This window comes from Macrosteles quadrilineatus, unplaced genomic scaffold (genome assembly GCF_028750875.1).
Source record: "Macrosteles quadrilineatus isolate MER2022 unplaced genomic scaffold, UCM_ALF_1.0 Scaffold_6__1_contigs__length_79288215, whole genome shotgun sequence".
NCBI classification, from domain to species: Eukaryota; Metazoa; Arthropoda; class Insecta; order Hemiptera; family Cicadellidae; genus Macrosteles; species Macrosteles quadrilineatus.
The window spans coordinates 2279705-2295844 of NW_026542599.1; the positions used below are offsets into that span (position 1 = coordinate 2279705).

The 16140-nt window shown below is 36.8% G+C and overlaps 1 protein-coding gene across 1 annotated transcript; it reads left to right on the forward strand.

The window, feature by feature from the left end:
- Nucleotides 1-448: 448 nt before the first annotated feature.
- LOC128996521 (electron transfer flavoprotein beta subunit lysine methyltransferase-like) lies at nucleotides 449-14941 on the forward strand. The gene is made up of 5 exons (XM_054421902.1): nucleotides 449-636; nucleotides 5460-5707; nucleotides 6081-6211; nucleotides 13679-13984; nucleotides 14532-14941. Exons 1-5 carry the CDS (start codon nucleotides 607-609, stop codon nucleotides 14939-14941), a joined length of 1125 nt encoding a protein of 374 aa, XP_054277877.1. The 5' UTR covers nucleotides 449-606.
- The last annotated feature ends 1199 nt before the right edge of the window (nucleotides 14942-16140 follow it).

Below are 16140 nucleotides of genomic sequence, written 5' to 3' on the forward strand. Positions count from 1 at the left end.
TATCACCAATCACCATGGAATATATGCCTACAGCATGATGCAGCAGTATTGAGTGAGTTGTTTATGAATTCATGGGATGAACTACAATTAACAGCCATGTTTGAACGTAATGGATCTACGTGGTTGGAAATTTACATCAGGGTTTTGAAGCTGCGCTTTAAATGGGCTTTTATATAAGCTCCTTTTAATGAAATTAGATTGTGGTAAACAAAATATATTCTAACATTTCATGCATTTGAATCAAATTTCTTCATAAATGGTAAGCTAGCAAATTAAGGCTTGAAAAATATAAGTATTAATTCACCTATTTATTGTAGAACAATAAAAAATCAAATTAACCACACTGGGTTATGTTCAGCAAACACTGTAACAGCCAGCTAGATGTAAACATAACAGCTGATTCTAGTGATAAGATAGCACAAGCCGTCATACAGATTAAAACGTTTAGTTTTATATTGATCGTAAAGAAAATACCCTATGTGAATTTCCAGTAAGCTTGTTAACTGACATGTGCTTTTAAAATGTTAAAAATTGTCAATGAAAGAAAGATAAAGCTTAGTAGTTAATCATTTTTAGATATAGTTTTAACTGAATTTTTAGGTAAACATGTCAGCAATTGTATTATTTATTCTTATGGTAAGTAATCAACATTTTTATTTTTCATTTATATCCAAAAGTGTTTATAAAACTCTTTCAAATCCCTATCAAGTCCTTTTCCAATTCACCACAAGAACTTTTTCATAATTAGCAAGCTTGGTTGGTTATGTTAGTTTAAAATAGTTTAATTGTATAATTGATATATTCATAGACTAGGCTAACTGTTAGAAAATCAGAATTGAAATAAAAAAGTAGTGCTAGTGAATTAACGGAAAAGATACCTTTATTAATTGTTATACTTACCCATACCTCAAGTAAGTAGTATCATTGTATAAATTTCAATGGTGATGGTAAAATTTTAACCCAAACAGTTTTATTTTTACAATTTAAAAGAGTATAACAATCACACAAAGAATTAGTGGGGAGTGATGATATGGATATGTTTTCCATGTTTACTTTTTTGTACTCATTGATCTTTTTGATTTGTTGTATGTACCTGGCAAAATATTTAATGTAGGACCTACATCAGTATACCGCCCAAAGTCCAGTTTATAAGAACAAATTTTAAAAAGTTGAAAATTGTTGTAACAAATTTATGGGCCGTCCACATATTCCTATTCCGTAACGCTTAAGGGTGGGGGGAGAGGCTCGTCTTAACATTAGGAGGAGGGAGAAGGTAACTTGCTGAAAATCTTCTTGTTTTAAAAGTACCAAAATGATAAAAATTATTTAAAAAACATTCACATTTATTGAACTTAAACACACGAGTAATATAATTAATTACAGATTTTTTTATTTTTTATGTAAGGGTTTATTGATAACGTAGGTTTAGATATTACGTGTTAAAATAAACTGCAAAGTCTGTTCTTGAAATGTTTGTTGTAATAAATATAGGTATCATTTTAAAAAAAACTATTTTTTTACCTCAGGAGAAAATTTACTTACTTACTTACTTACTCCTTCTTCATCTTTTACCCAAAAAAGGGATAGATTGCGTCTCGACAAAAAAATAAAACATTTCTTTTACACGCACAAAAGAAAAATAAGTCCACAACGTGTAAAACCGTTTAGATATAAAAATCAATATATATACATATATACAAGTTAAAAATGACTTCCAGGGATGATGGAAAAGATGGCTACCGCATGTTTGCTATTTCCTTATCATCCATCAACTCAAAGATGCTGCAGTAGGCTCTCTCTTTAATTTAACCTGGATTTCATACCCCACAACCTTGTTTAAGAAAATATCTGATAGTGTTACATTGAGGGGGGAGGGGTGGTGGTGGTTTGGTTTAGGTTCGCGTTATGCAGCGTTAAAGGGGGTGGACGGGGCCTTAAACGTAACGAAATACTTGTTACGTAATATTACTTGTATATGGCCTAAGGTATGAATGGTTAGCAAAGTTGGAAATCCAACTTAGTGTTGTGTTAATGCAAGTAAGTAAGGAGATAAACTCAAATACTTTTGAAAAGTATCCAAGCTATTCAAATATCGGCATCTTTATGCCGAGCGTAAAATATGTCATTATTGCTCCTTATTGAAAATACCTACTTTGTATGGTCGCCATTTCATTGAAAAGTATTTCAGTAATATGTAGCTTACACAAAAAATAAGACTCTATGACCAGCGGCATTTGGAAATACTTCATCCTCTACTACTTTTTTTTTTTTTTTTTTTTTTTTAATAGAGGGCCAGGCTTACAAGTTACCATGGGATTGCATCGCAGCTAGAACAGCTTATTGTGCACCCTCGTTCACAGGTCCTCATTCTCCGTCAAATCCCAGGTCCTTGGTGAACCGTGAGAGCCTCTTGACTATGGTGACCTGTTCTTCCCTTTGGTCTCCCATCAATAGGCCAAGGGATCTCATACGCAGACCTTGTAGGGCTGGGCAACTAAATATACCTTCACAGCTTTCACAAGGTCTCTGGCTGGGGCAAGCCGTAGCGAGATTTCCCTGAAAGGACTCAGCTCCTGAACTTGCTTGACCAGCCAATCCTTTGTGGCTGCGTCAGCACAGCCTCCACCTTTCTTCCTGGAGGCCTCATTAGAGTCAGCTTTGGGGGTACCACCCTTGACCTGCTTTTTCCCAGCATCCTAGTTCCCGGAGGAACTGGCTTTACAGGCAGCAGAGTTAGGGTGCTTGGCAGCCCACACCAGCCTCCTCTCACTTCTGGATAGCACCTTTTCGCCTTTGGCTAAAGCATCCGCTATCCTCCATCTTTGCAACTCACCCCTGGAAAGTCGATTTTCGTACGAGGGATCTCATACGCAGACCTTGTAGGGCTGGGCACATAAATATACCTTCACAGCTTTCACAAGGTCTCTGGCTGGGGCAAGCCGTAGCGAGATTTCCCTGAAAGGTCTCAGCTCCTGAACTTGCTTGACCAGCCAATCCTTTGTGGCTGCGTCAGCACAGCCTCCACCTTTCTTCCTGGAGGCTTCATTAGAGTCAGCTTTGGGGGTACCACCCTTGCTCTGCTTTTTCCCAGCATCCTAGTTCCCGGAGGAACTGGCTTTGCAGGCAGCAGAGTTAGGGTGCTTGGCAGCCCACACCAGCCTCCTCTCACTTCTGGATAGCACCTTTTCGCCTTTGGCTAAAGCATCCGCTATCCTCCATCTTTGCAACTCGCCCCTGGAAAGTCGTTTTTCGTTCCTTTCCGGTTTCTGCGAGCTTGTCGTCATCGTCAGATTTCAGTAGACCTTCCTCCTCCATTTGGGTCAGACTGTCTACATTGTTCTCACGAATACCAGGTATTTAAGTCCACCTCCCCAGTGACCCGATTAGAGAGGTAAGGGGTGTGTACGACTGGGTTACCCCTGGTTCCCAGAAGGCTCCGTTAAGACACTGAATATTAGGCCCCCAGTGCCACAAGACTCTTGGCACGGATCGCATTACACCTTAGTCTAGGGCCCCCCTCACTTGGTTCTGTAGGTGGACCAACACCCAGTGGCAGAAGGTAGCTCTCCGCAGCTAACAAGTGAGAGTTGGGGTTTAGGTTGTGGCCAATCTGCCGAACCAACCCCGCATGCGAGGTTTGGCCGGAACGGCGCGAAATTTTCTCCCACTCACTAAACCCCCATACCTTCCCCCTCTACTACTTGATACAGAGGTGTGTTAGTTGGACAACCTGATTTGACAAATCAGCTGACGCATAATAGCTGGCAGGGCAGGAAGAACAAAAAGAACAAGCAAGCTAAAACAAAACTAAAACATAACATAACCTTTTAACCCAAACAAACAAACACAAACATTAATAATTGCTGAGAGCTGAGCGAAAGTAAAATTTATAAATTTTACCGTACTGCTTGAACGTTTCATAACAAATTACATCGTAAGTGTTACTATTTTATTACGAACTGTTGCTGAACGAATTTCGCTCACTTGTAATTACCATAGTAAACCAAACTAGGCCTTATTAAACGTTGCCTAGGCTCTAGCTTTGCTCAAGTGCTAGTTTCGACGATTTTATTGTGTATTATTAATTATTATCATTAATGTCTTACAATGCAATCCATCCAACTTTTGTTTGTTAACGTTGGAGAATATCAAGTATTTAAGTAGGTAGGCCTATGTTAGTAAGTTAATGCTCTTAAACTTAAGCTTAGCGTATCTTATTTATAATAACTTATATAAAAACGTATTCCCAGTTCCATAGTCCTAACTAAACATTGATGATTTGCCTAAATCACAAACTTAACTCAGGCCTACGTCCTAACACCAATCTAACTTAATACAAAGCATTTTTGGAAGGTACAGAAACAAGTCACATGTAAGTTAGCCTAACTAACTTTATCTTCATTTAAAAAAATAGTTGTTTAGCCTCCGGATTACTGTATTATACTTAAAATGGTTTACAATACCTGCATATAGTAATCCTTTGTTGCTGATTTGGGCAACTAGTTTCGGTTCATTATTGAACCATCTTCAGGCCTCAAGGTGTCAAATAATCACTTCATTCTAGGTCTAGACTTCAATTTAGTCTAGACTTTACCTCAGCCCGGTCACGATCGATTGTCAATGTCCCTTCGTGTTTTTTGTAATGTGTGTCCGTTCCGTGTATCGTGTTTTGTATAGGCCTATGTCTTATTTATTGAACTACTCTGTTATTAACGACCTTCGAATGAAGTGATTATTTGACACCTTGAGGACTGAAGATGGTTCAATAATGAACCGAAACTAGTTGCATAAATCAGCAACAAAGGATTACTATATGCAGGTATTGTAAACCATTTTAAGTAACTTTATCTCCTTCACAAAGGTTGTGTTGTCAATTGATCAAACTCCCATGATAAATAGAGAGAGAAACACTTTAATAAACAATCGTCAAGATTGAAAATAGCATCATAAACAATAGTTAGGCTTTTTACAAATACAAAAAATGTGTACAAAAGCGAATGAGTCCATTTTTTTACACTTGGAAATTGGGCCAGTCCAAAAATTCTGTAACAGAAAAAAATGGTCGTTCAATTGGCCACTTCTGCAACGTCTTCTTGAAAGAACCAAGGTGAGACCTCTTCACTTCCATTGGCAGGATATGTACAGCTTGGCTCCTGCGTATGTGGGCTTTCGCTGGAACCTCGTTGTGCGGCGCACTGTCAGGTTAAAGTCCTATGACATGGATAATAACCATGTTTCCTTAATGTTGATAGCACAAACACATTCTATAAGACCTGTCTTGCTTGCAGAATGTGAAATTTAGGAAATTTATAGCTAGCCCTAAAGTAATAACTTAGTGATACTGTAGTGAAAGATACAGTTCGACCCTTCTAGTAGCGTAATTATTTAGGTGCCGACGGAGGGTTAAATTTATTGATGGCTTCAAGTTTTTTTTTTTTTTATATAACTTATTTTTACAGGCTGTCTACGAATCCAATCAGCAAGACCCATCTCTTGATACAAATGCTTGGCTTGAAAAATATGACAAGTACAGAAAAATAATAGAAGAAAATACTGAAATTACAAATGAAGATAATCTGACGCCTGAAATCAGGCTGCATCTTATAACACCTCGAAGTAAACTGTGGAATGCCAAATCTAGAGATTCCCCCTTTAAAGACAGTCCGTTCTTTGCATTTTACTGGGCTGGTGGTCAGGGATTGACAAGGTTGGTTTAGTGTTAAGTTAAGTGATTGTAGGCTATCAATTTTACACACGTTAATAATTTAAGCACAATGATTGGTGTCAGATCCTACACTTACCACATTTATAAAGTTTCGATATGTCGGCTTACTTAAGTTATGTGTTGCATTTTATCAACTCTTGATTGATTCAGTATTCCTTCAACAGCAATGTTACATTTTTTTCACGATAACTTGGTTAAAATCACTAGTGAACAAGTTTTGTTAAAATTAACTTACCTTTGTTTTTGAAGGCTTGTTTGTGTATTCTCTCACAGTTTTCTTCCTTTGCCTGAAGATAATTGCCTGTAAGTTATTTAAATGTGTTCTCAACTTCTCTAAAACAACAGAATCTTGCAGGTATATATTAGACCACCCAGAAATAGTGAAGGGAAAAAGAGTGTTGGACCTAGGAAGTGGATGTGGAGCGACGGCTATAGCTGCGGCTAAGTGTGGTGCAAAATCTGTTACTGCTAACGACATAGATCCTCGTAAGTTTTGTCAACTTGTTTCTACTTAGGGATGTAGGCTAACTGAGTTGCTTGGTGGGGTATATATTCTCGTTACCTTAAAATGAAAAAGGTAGGTAGCTTTTTTTTAAATTTGCTCGTACACATGGGCCTTGCTCCTGTGCGATGAACGTCAAGTAAACCACGGGGTGAGGCGGTACAGGGCAAAAATTAAATGATACTGATACCTAATTTTAAAAAAATGATGATCCCAGGACACGAACCCGTCCTCACTGCCATGGCCTTACAGTCTGTCACGCTGCCTACTACTCTGTTTTCTATTCTCTGTATGAACCAATATCTCAGTGTAATAACTTTGGCATTATAATATTTCTGACTTAAAGTTTTTGATGATTTAACACGTTGACTGCGCGTGCCGACTATACAGGCGCTCCCCAGTGGCGGGCGAAGCCCCGGCGCGCAACCGAATCAGCGAACGCAATTGGCATTCAAATATTTCAGTCTGACGAATCACAAAAGAGCAGTGGTGACTGTGCTGCGTTACCCCGAGAGTGGATGTAGTTCACTGAAACACCCAAAGGTAGCAGCACTGCATGGATCCGTATCCAGTGTCTTTGTAATGTGGGTTGAAGAGAAAAAATCCCCGAAACCGGGACAAAAGCATTGCCAGACAGGATTTTACGGGAAATTTTAGTACCAACCTACACCAAAGTAAAGCTCACATTCTAAGCTGGCAGGCTGGCAACGATTATAACGTCTCCGTCTGAGGCTAAGCTCACACTGACTCAATATATTTCTGTTGGTCTGGTGCCGACTTTTGTCGGCGCGCGCCACCTGGGAGCGCTGTTGACGCCGACTGACGTTGGCGCGCGCAGTCAACGTGTTAAAGAGATATGTGTTTTCAGAAATTCAAGATCTCATGAAATATGTTAAAGGCTGATATTATTACGTTTATGTAGGCCTACCTGTATTTAAAGGAACAGTTCCGGCCATATAAAGAGAGAAAATGTCCAGGTAGACCCGGTTACATTGTGAAACCAAGGGGGCCCGCTACCCCATCCCAGCGGTCATTGCTACTGCCTCCCTTTAATTCTTGGAAATAACTCGGCCCAGTAAAAATTCTATAAATCAAACTAGCCAATCAACGAAGCAATGTAGAATTGTGATTCAAATTTTGTGATGTTCGTCTTCACTTTGTGAATATGACCTGTCACTTAATTATAGGCGATCACACGTTCGATTTAAAGAATTTGTATGGGGCCGAGTTATTTCTAAGAGTTAAGGAGAGGCAGTAGCAATGACCGCTGGGATTGGGTAGCGCGCCCCCTCGGTTTCACAACCAATAGCTATGTTTTGACAAACAGCGGATTAGGCCTGACCAGGTCTACCTGGACATTTTCTCTCTTTATATATGGCCGGAACTGTACACCAGAACGTAAAATGGATGAAGTTAGATTACCTACTTAACAAGTTTTATTTGAACCAATAACACCTACGGTACCTATAAATCTTGGGGCGTTACAGCTTTCATTTGGAAATTACTAGTCAGTAGCCTATTTTGTGGGGGTTAGGTAAACAGTCAGTGAAATCCTTTAAGTGGTTTATTACAGGAAACCCCACCAAGAAACTCAGCTACACAATGCGGTTACAATTAAACTTCTTTTTAAGGTTGATTGGGTTAACAAAATCACACCATTACATGCAGTGATGTGATTTTAAAATGCCTAATTTTTGGTTAAAATTAGGATTTAATTCTGTGAATATTCCTTGATCATTGTGCACAGATTAATTTAAAGACTGCCTTGTGTTTGATTGTTTTTACACATATTTGACACTGCTTTGTTCATAATACCAGTAGCCTAAGTAAATATCAAGTGTAGGCCCTATTAATAATCACCCTTTCTATGCTTTTGCATTTTATCAAAAAAGCTATTTAATTAGGGCCTAAGTTTAGGGTTCTTAGCATAAGCTAACTTACATTAAAATTATAAACAGGATGTCCCAGAGAGAGGTTGATACTTTTTAAAATTATAATACCATACGTCTATCATGCTACAAACTGAGGCTATACTATAACGCTTATGTAAAACAGTACTTCTGAAGGCCATGCCACACCGAGCTCACTCCCGCGGTGGACGCACAGTTTGAAAAAATTGTTACCGTGTTAACAAATGGAACAAGTCACTCAGAGCATTTTAGTAGTTCCCCCACAACCACTTGCTGAGCAATTTGTTTAGACTACCGTAATGGTTGTGTGGTCCAGCGCATGAGCAGAGGTTGCTTTACGGTAGTCAGTATCATTTTTCTTTATAACATCTTCAAATAGTGACAACACTTCTTTGAACTGTTTTGGGTTCAGTCTGAAGTAGCCTAAGTTTTAACCCTTTCCTCGTCGAGCTCCAACTCTGCTACATGATGGTGGGATTCCCCATAAGTTTCTCTCACTTGTCATTTAGAGAGTGAACTCATTTAGACCTCTTGCAGGACACCGGCTGTAAAAGTATCAGTTCTTCGTCACTACTAGAATCGTCCTACCCCATGAACCACTATTTCGTAGGAAATCGCGGTTGCAGCAAGTTAAATCGGACGACATCTTGTTCACTACTGGCATTAGAAGTGGCTGAAATTCAAAGTGACAGCAACAAGGCTCAGTGGGTTCACTGAGATGAGCTTGATCCATCTCACCTCAAAACTCTCTCGCAGGCGCAGTACTTTTGGTGTGGACTGGCTCGTGTTAAAACATCCACATGCTTACCTTCCTCGGTGGTAGCGACGGATGTCGGTGTGGCATGGTCTTTAGTCTCATTTGGTTTTGATTAATCAGGATAAAATAGTGAAGCAAAAAATAAGAACGAAATTAGCCTATATGTTTGCTAACAGTACGGTATTATAAAGTGCCTAGCGGTTGATAGATATCAGTTTGAATGAAGAGTTATGAATTAACTTTTTGATTGAACACTAACCTATCTCTTTGCTTAGGTAACATTGTTAAAAGAACAATCTACTTGAAATAGGCCCTAGTTTTACAAATAAAATTACTTTTACAAAAACACACCATTAGATTTAAGCTCAGCCATTGTGTAGAATACAAAAATACCCCTTTTCACTAGCACTTCCCAGTGACAAAATTTGTTTCAAGAATATTTCATACAATTCACTGAGATAAATCATTCGTAGTACAAACAAAAAGCATAAATACATCATATATAGGCATACCATTTTACGCCCTCGGATGGTTCTATTGTGATCTTCAATGAATTTAATTACTGTAATATTATGCTGTAGCTTATTAATTTGATGTCTAGCTACAACTGTTGACTATTTAACATAGTGAACGCTACAACAGACATGGTCACTGATGGTAGGATATGTGATTGCAGTGGCCTGTCTTGCTATCAGAATGAACGCTCAGTTGAATAACGTGAACGTTACCCTCGATAATACCAACCTAATAGGTCACCCAGCGTGGCATGATTATGATGTCATTTTGATGGGCGACTTGAGCTACAACTATAAAGAGGTTGTCCTAATGATCCCTTGGTTCGATAAGTTTGAGAGTCAAGTTAACAAAACGATTCTCATCGGCGATCCAGGACGACCCTACTTATCGGTTTTTAAAAGACGGCACCATTTGTACAGAGTAGCAGAATACCATTTGTCCGAAGTATCGAGATACATAAACAAAGGGTTTAAGATGTCAAAGGTGTATAAATATTTCCATGTGAAACCGAGACGTGTAAAGCCAAAGCAGTTGAGAATCTATTTGAGAACTACTCCGCGTCAGAAAGGAACAAAGTATCCGAGGCGACCAACATCGCGGTGGGAACTGGAGGATAGGAAGAAGAGGAAGCGGAGGAGATTTAGGAAAACAAAAACACCACCAAAAAAGAAAAAAAGAGGACATAAACGCAAGGGAAATATAAAGTCTTAGTATTATTTCTTAGGTAAATTATTAACTATGCCTGAAGTTTTTATATGCAATAAAGACATTTTTAAATATTTGGTCTTTATGAATATTTTTTCATGCAATTTTAATTATTAATAAAAATAGCACAATCAAAACATGTTCTACAGTAAATATCTGTTCACAGTGACATGTTTCGGTATCGCAATGAACGCAAAACTAAACGACGTCGATATTCGAATCACCTCGGAGAATCTGATGGAACATAACGTATCGACCTCGTTGTGGGACATCGTACTGCTCGGTGAAATGTGTTACGATCCTGATATATCCAAGGAAATCTTACCATGGTTGAGGAGGGCATGCCAGGCTGGAGTGGAAATTGTGATTGGTGACCCGGGGAAAATATACCGCGCTTATGTGAAACCCAAAGAGCTAACCCAACTGAAGCATTACTTCATGCCCGACATTGCTGTGGAGAAATATGGACACATTACGACGGAAGTTTGGAAGTTGAATAATCTTGGTTGAGCACTGAAATAAAAATGTTAGGCCTAACTCACTTCTTTACATCGGTAAACAATATGTTGTTTTGTAATTGGTTGTGAATTGCTGATGTTAATTTTTGCAATTAGACAGTAAATTAATTTTGATACCATCAGAAAAAAATTGTTGACAGTAAAGAATTAAATATTTATCAAACTGTTATTCATATTTTGTTCCTGGTCTCAATGTTGTACAATTAAAATCCGTGAGGCATAAACAGCTGTTTGTATTAACAATTAACTGAAGTTAGTGGAAAATTTTAAAAATATTTGAGGAAGGATTTTGATTGTAATGTTTATTTTTGGTTTTCAGTGAAATGTTTATATTTAGACATGAACACACGGCTGAACTTTGAATTAGAAATCAAAGTAAGAAACAACAGTTATTTTAACAACGCAAATTTTGATGCGTGGGATGTTGTTTTGATAGGAGATATGCTCACAAAAACTCACCCACGGATGAAAGTACTAATTAATTGGATGAGGTTATTTCGACGAGAAGGTAAACAAGTGTATATTGGAGAACCTTCTTCCTCTCTACGGTTGTTTTTTCCGAATCAGTTTGAATGTCAACTCTTGGAAACTTATCAAATACCATTGACACATCATTCACTATCTCGTCCTACCTCAGAAGTTTGGCGACTGTTACTTACGTACGAATAAGTTTTAGTCTGCATTTAAGTAGATTCTTAAAGTCGAGTTTGTCGTGCTAATTCTATGTATCTTTTATCAAATGTAAAAAAAAATTAAAAATAAAAAATTTGCTAAAATTGATTGCAGATGCTAATGGTTTTATTGACATTTGACTGTTTTTGTACAATACATACACAATATTTATTATATTGTGGTTTTTACAAATGGAAAGCTGGGAATAGAGCATTCTTGTTATTCAAAATTTAAATTTAGTAGAATATTGCATCAAATTGATCCCACTATTGTTATAAAGTTATATTTGATTTTCATAGTAAAAAAATCAACAATTAATTATCCAGTGCCTTCTCCCCTTTAACCTGTTCATTGTACTATCGGACCCTTTAGCTTATTCATCTTTCTTTTCTTATATTTATTTTTTCCCCTTCAGTGTAAATAATCTCTAGAAAGTGAAATTAAACATTGGCCAAAAGTTTACATTGCATCAGAAATTTTATGTAAAATATTTTTTTATATTTTTTTTTTATTGTAATTAAATTGAGCTACCGACAAAGAGTGCTTTTGAATCGCTGATTTCTATTGTATATACTCAAACATTATAAAAAGGGATAAACTGTAAAGCCAAAGTTTTGTAAGTTGTAAGCTATATAATCTTTGATCATTGACTATATATGGTCAATGCTTTTATGCAACAACTATCAAAGTATCGGAAAAAGCAGGATTTTTACAATATGACTCTGTAATCAGCTGATTCAACTATGTTCTTTCTTTATGAATGAGTAATGTGCTCCTTACTGCATTCGGTGAGTGTTTGTAGTGAAGCGCCTAGCCCAGTCTAAGGGTACTAGGGGGTGATGAAGCCTATAGGAAAAAAGAAAGTGTGACAGAATGTCATATTAAAAGGCTGGTTCACATGCCCTCCGTCGCTTGCGAGCAGCCTAAACATAAACGGTTCTTGAGTTGGTGTTTTGATCACGATGACAAAATAATGGAAGAGGTTGACGGGTTGTTCGGAGGCGTTTTAACTAACATTCCACCGTAAAATTATTAACAGAAGTGTAATGCAAAAGTATTGATACCAATTCCAAGGCCGGGCTACTGTGGGTTCACTGTGAACAGGCCTAACCCTAAAACATCACTCCTCACTGCAAACACTTGCCGAATGTCGTATAGTTCATAAAGGAATGTCCACCAAAAATTTCAAAATTTAATATTACCATTTAGTGAACAATATGTTTACCACAAAAGTTAGGATGAAGATAGAAACTAATGTAAACCCATGTTTACAGTGCATTGTTTACTAACTGATATGAACGCTCGGTTGAATAATGTTGCTATCAATATTACAAATACAGACTTTGTCTCGGATATGAAGATCGGAACCAGTGACGATTGGGATGTGGTGTTAGTTAAAGATATGTTCTACGAGAATCCTCTCGCCGAAGAACTGACTGAATGGTTGCGTTTGGAAAAGGAAGCAGGAAAGTTCATTTATATTGGTGATCCGGGAAGGTACCTCTTCATAGCAGCTCAGCATAAACCCGGGAACTATTTTGAGTTCATTACGAGATACAAGTTAGGTATGAAAATGTACCAACAACACGGCTTTTTCGACACAGAAGTTTGGAAAGTGTTTTACTTGTCTGAATAAAAAAACTCTTTGTGTCAGTTTAGTATGTAGTGGTCATGTATTTTTATTTTTATTGCTAGGTAGGAATTCAACCCTTAATCTCAGTAAAGTGCCAAAAACTCTGCATAATACAGACGGGAATGGGGTTTGAGAATTGCCAGGTTTAGGGAAAAAGCGCCAAATATTACTGCAGGCAGTCTACATAATATTGTTTTTTATTTGTTTGATTTTACAAATAAATAGATACTACATTTACAACCTTGATACATATATTATGTTTAAAGAAGAAAAAACGTAGTTTCTTTTTCTTTCAAAGCTATTGTGCTGACTGGTTGGTCAGTGCTTGGTTATTGGGTAAGCGTGTCCCTATCTCAATATTAACAAGTGTTTTGCTATTTCTAAATTGTAAGGGTAATATGTAACTTTTAAAGCTATCATGTTCTTTAGTTTGCAACCAGGGTCATTATTAACACCAATGTTTAATTATATGAACCTTGAGTAACAATTCTTTGCGGGTTTTCCTTTAAAACCCAGATTAGCAGAGTTTGCAGAACTTTACTAGGCCTAAATGTATTTTTCTCATTTCAAATTGGATTCCGTTGGACAGTCATTCAAATGTATCAACTATGATTTTACAATAATTCATTTTTCAACGATGTTTTGCCACAATTTTCTGTTAGTGTGACTGTGTGTAACTTCTGTTCTACCATAGTCACAATTCAGAATTCATAATATTAACGCAAATGTATTGTTTACAGTTACGTGTGTCAGTATCGATATGAACGCAAAGATTAACAATGTCAATATTAAAATCACAAAGGACAATTTGATTGCCAAGACTAGAAATTTTACAGAGTGGGACTGTGTATTTTTTGGTGACGTGTTTTATGAATTCGACATGATGAAAACAATGGTTCTTATGATGAGAAAATCTTGTGCCAAAGGAACAAAAATATTTATCGGTGAACCGTGCGGAATTTTTAGGGCGTACACCATGACTAATGAACTAAAACAAGTGGCTCAGTATACTCTGCCAGAAGCAGCCGAGGAAATGTTAGGCTACGGTACAACTTTTATATCAGAATTTCGTTGCTAAATGTGTTAAGAGTTGAATTGTATAGTTTTAATTGAACGAAGCCCCTATTAAAGCTCCTAATTCATCCACGGCAAACCATGTGGAAGATTCATTTGGCTCTTTACTCACTGTGCTACAAACAGTTTTAAATACGATGGATAATATTAATTAATATGTATCCGTTCCTAGAGTAATTGCAGTTAAGATACTTGGTTTTATCGATTGAGTTGGAACCAAAATGGAACTGTAGGTCATCATAGACCTACAAAAAAAAAAAAAAAAAAAAAAAAAAAAGTTTGAAGTAAAGTTTGAAGTACTTTTGCACTATGAGTCATATAGGCAGCAGCTGGTCTCTGACAAAGGATTTGCTTATTAAGCCAAGTAGATATCACTGAGCTCCCGTATTTGCTATACAGGATTTGTGCAACAGATTTAGCAAAAGTATTTATATTGTAATAACCTAATATAAAATTTACCTTGACACTATTACTCATACAAAAATATTTAAGACACTTCATCGTAAGTTTTCGTTTTAGGAGCTTGCATAATGATTGACATGAACGCTAAAGTAAACAAAGTTAAGTTGCATATCACTCCAAAGGATCTTATCCAGCAAACCAATCTAACCAGGTGGGATGTAGTTTTGGTGAGTGGTGTATGGTACAAGTATGAAGAATTGACTTTGCTGGTGTCCAAATTGAAGATGGCCTTCAACAACGGAAAATCTGTCTACCTCGGTGATCCCTCTGGGACTATTAAGTTGTTTGCAAATGAAAACGAATTTAAAACAGTCGCTGAATATGAGCTCAGTGAATACACTTTTAAGTTAATTGGCTTCAAAGAAACTGAAGTTTTGAAGCTCAGGCATTACTTGTCTAACGAAGAGAAAATTGTAGAAAAATATAAATTTCTACTTGACGGACTCAACATGAGCATGTTTTGGTGATCTCTACGTAACTTGAAAACTTTTGTAGATGTTGACAATGTATGTCACTTTTGTATACTACAAGAAATAATCAGCTATTTTTACATTTGTATAACAATATTCATACCAAGTTTTATGAACCTTGAATAACAATTTGTTACATTAATATAAACTAAGTAATTGTTAGTTTTACTAAGGATTTTTTGTGAGGATAGCAGGCTTACCAGTTTGGAGTCTTCCCCATTCAGGTAACTCTGCTATCCTAAAAAAAAAAAAAATACTAAAAGAAAGACTGGGCCCTTATGCTTTACACCCATAAAAAAAAAAAAAAAAAAAAAAAAAAAAAAACTATTCAGGTGGGGACGCCTCCTAGGTGTGTATTTTAACCCAAATATGAGTGAGGGATAAGTGTGGAATGGAGTAAGTTGATCCATGATTTTGTTCATCGAATGAGGGGAAACATAATAAAACAGGCATAGTTAAATAATATTCAAAAGACAAATGCTAAACATATTTTCCCCAGTAAACTGTTTTAATTCAAGATCATTTTGTTCACAGTGACCTGTGTGGGAATCAGTTTGAATTCAAAATTAAACAGAGTTTCATTTCAAATATCGAAAGACAATCTTGTTGAAGAAGGAAACAAATTTCAAAATTGGGATGCAATTTTTATTGGTGACTTGTTCTATGATTGGAGGGTTATGGATCCGCTTTTACCTAGGCTGTTCGAAGCCTGTAGACAGAATAAGACTGTACTTTTGGGTGATCCGTCGACAATCGTTAAACATAATCGGTCGTACAATGTAACGGCCCTGGCTGTCTATAATATGACTGAGTTTACCACAGAATGGTCTGGACATACGGACACTGAAGTTTTATTGTTGAATTGCTAGTGGATACAAATTGATTTATTGAAATAAAATAGTCAAGTTATGACACGTAAACTTATATGTGATGGTCTGGACATGCTGAAAGTGAAGTTTTATTGTTGAATTGCTAGTGAATATAAATTCAGTTGCAGAAATGCAATAGTCAAGTTTTGACTCATAAACTTTTATGTGATGGTCTGGACATGCTGAAAGTGAAGTTTTATTCTTAAATTGCTAGCGGATATAAATTGAGTTATTGAAATACCAATAGTCAAATTTTGACATGTTAATTTATATGTGATGCAGTTTCTTTTCTATTTTTGATACTTTTTTGTAAGGGAGGGTCCAAAA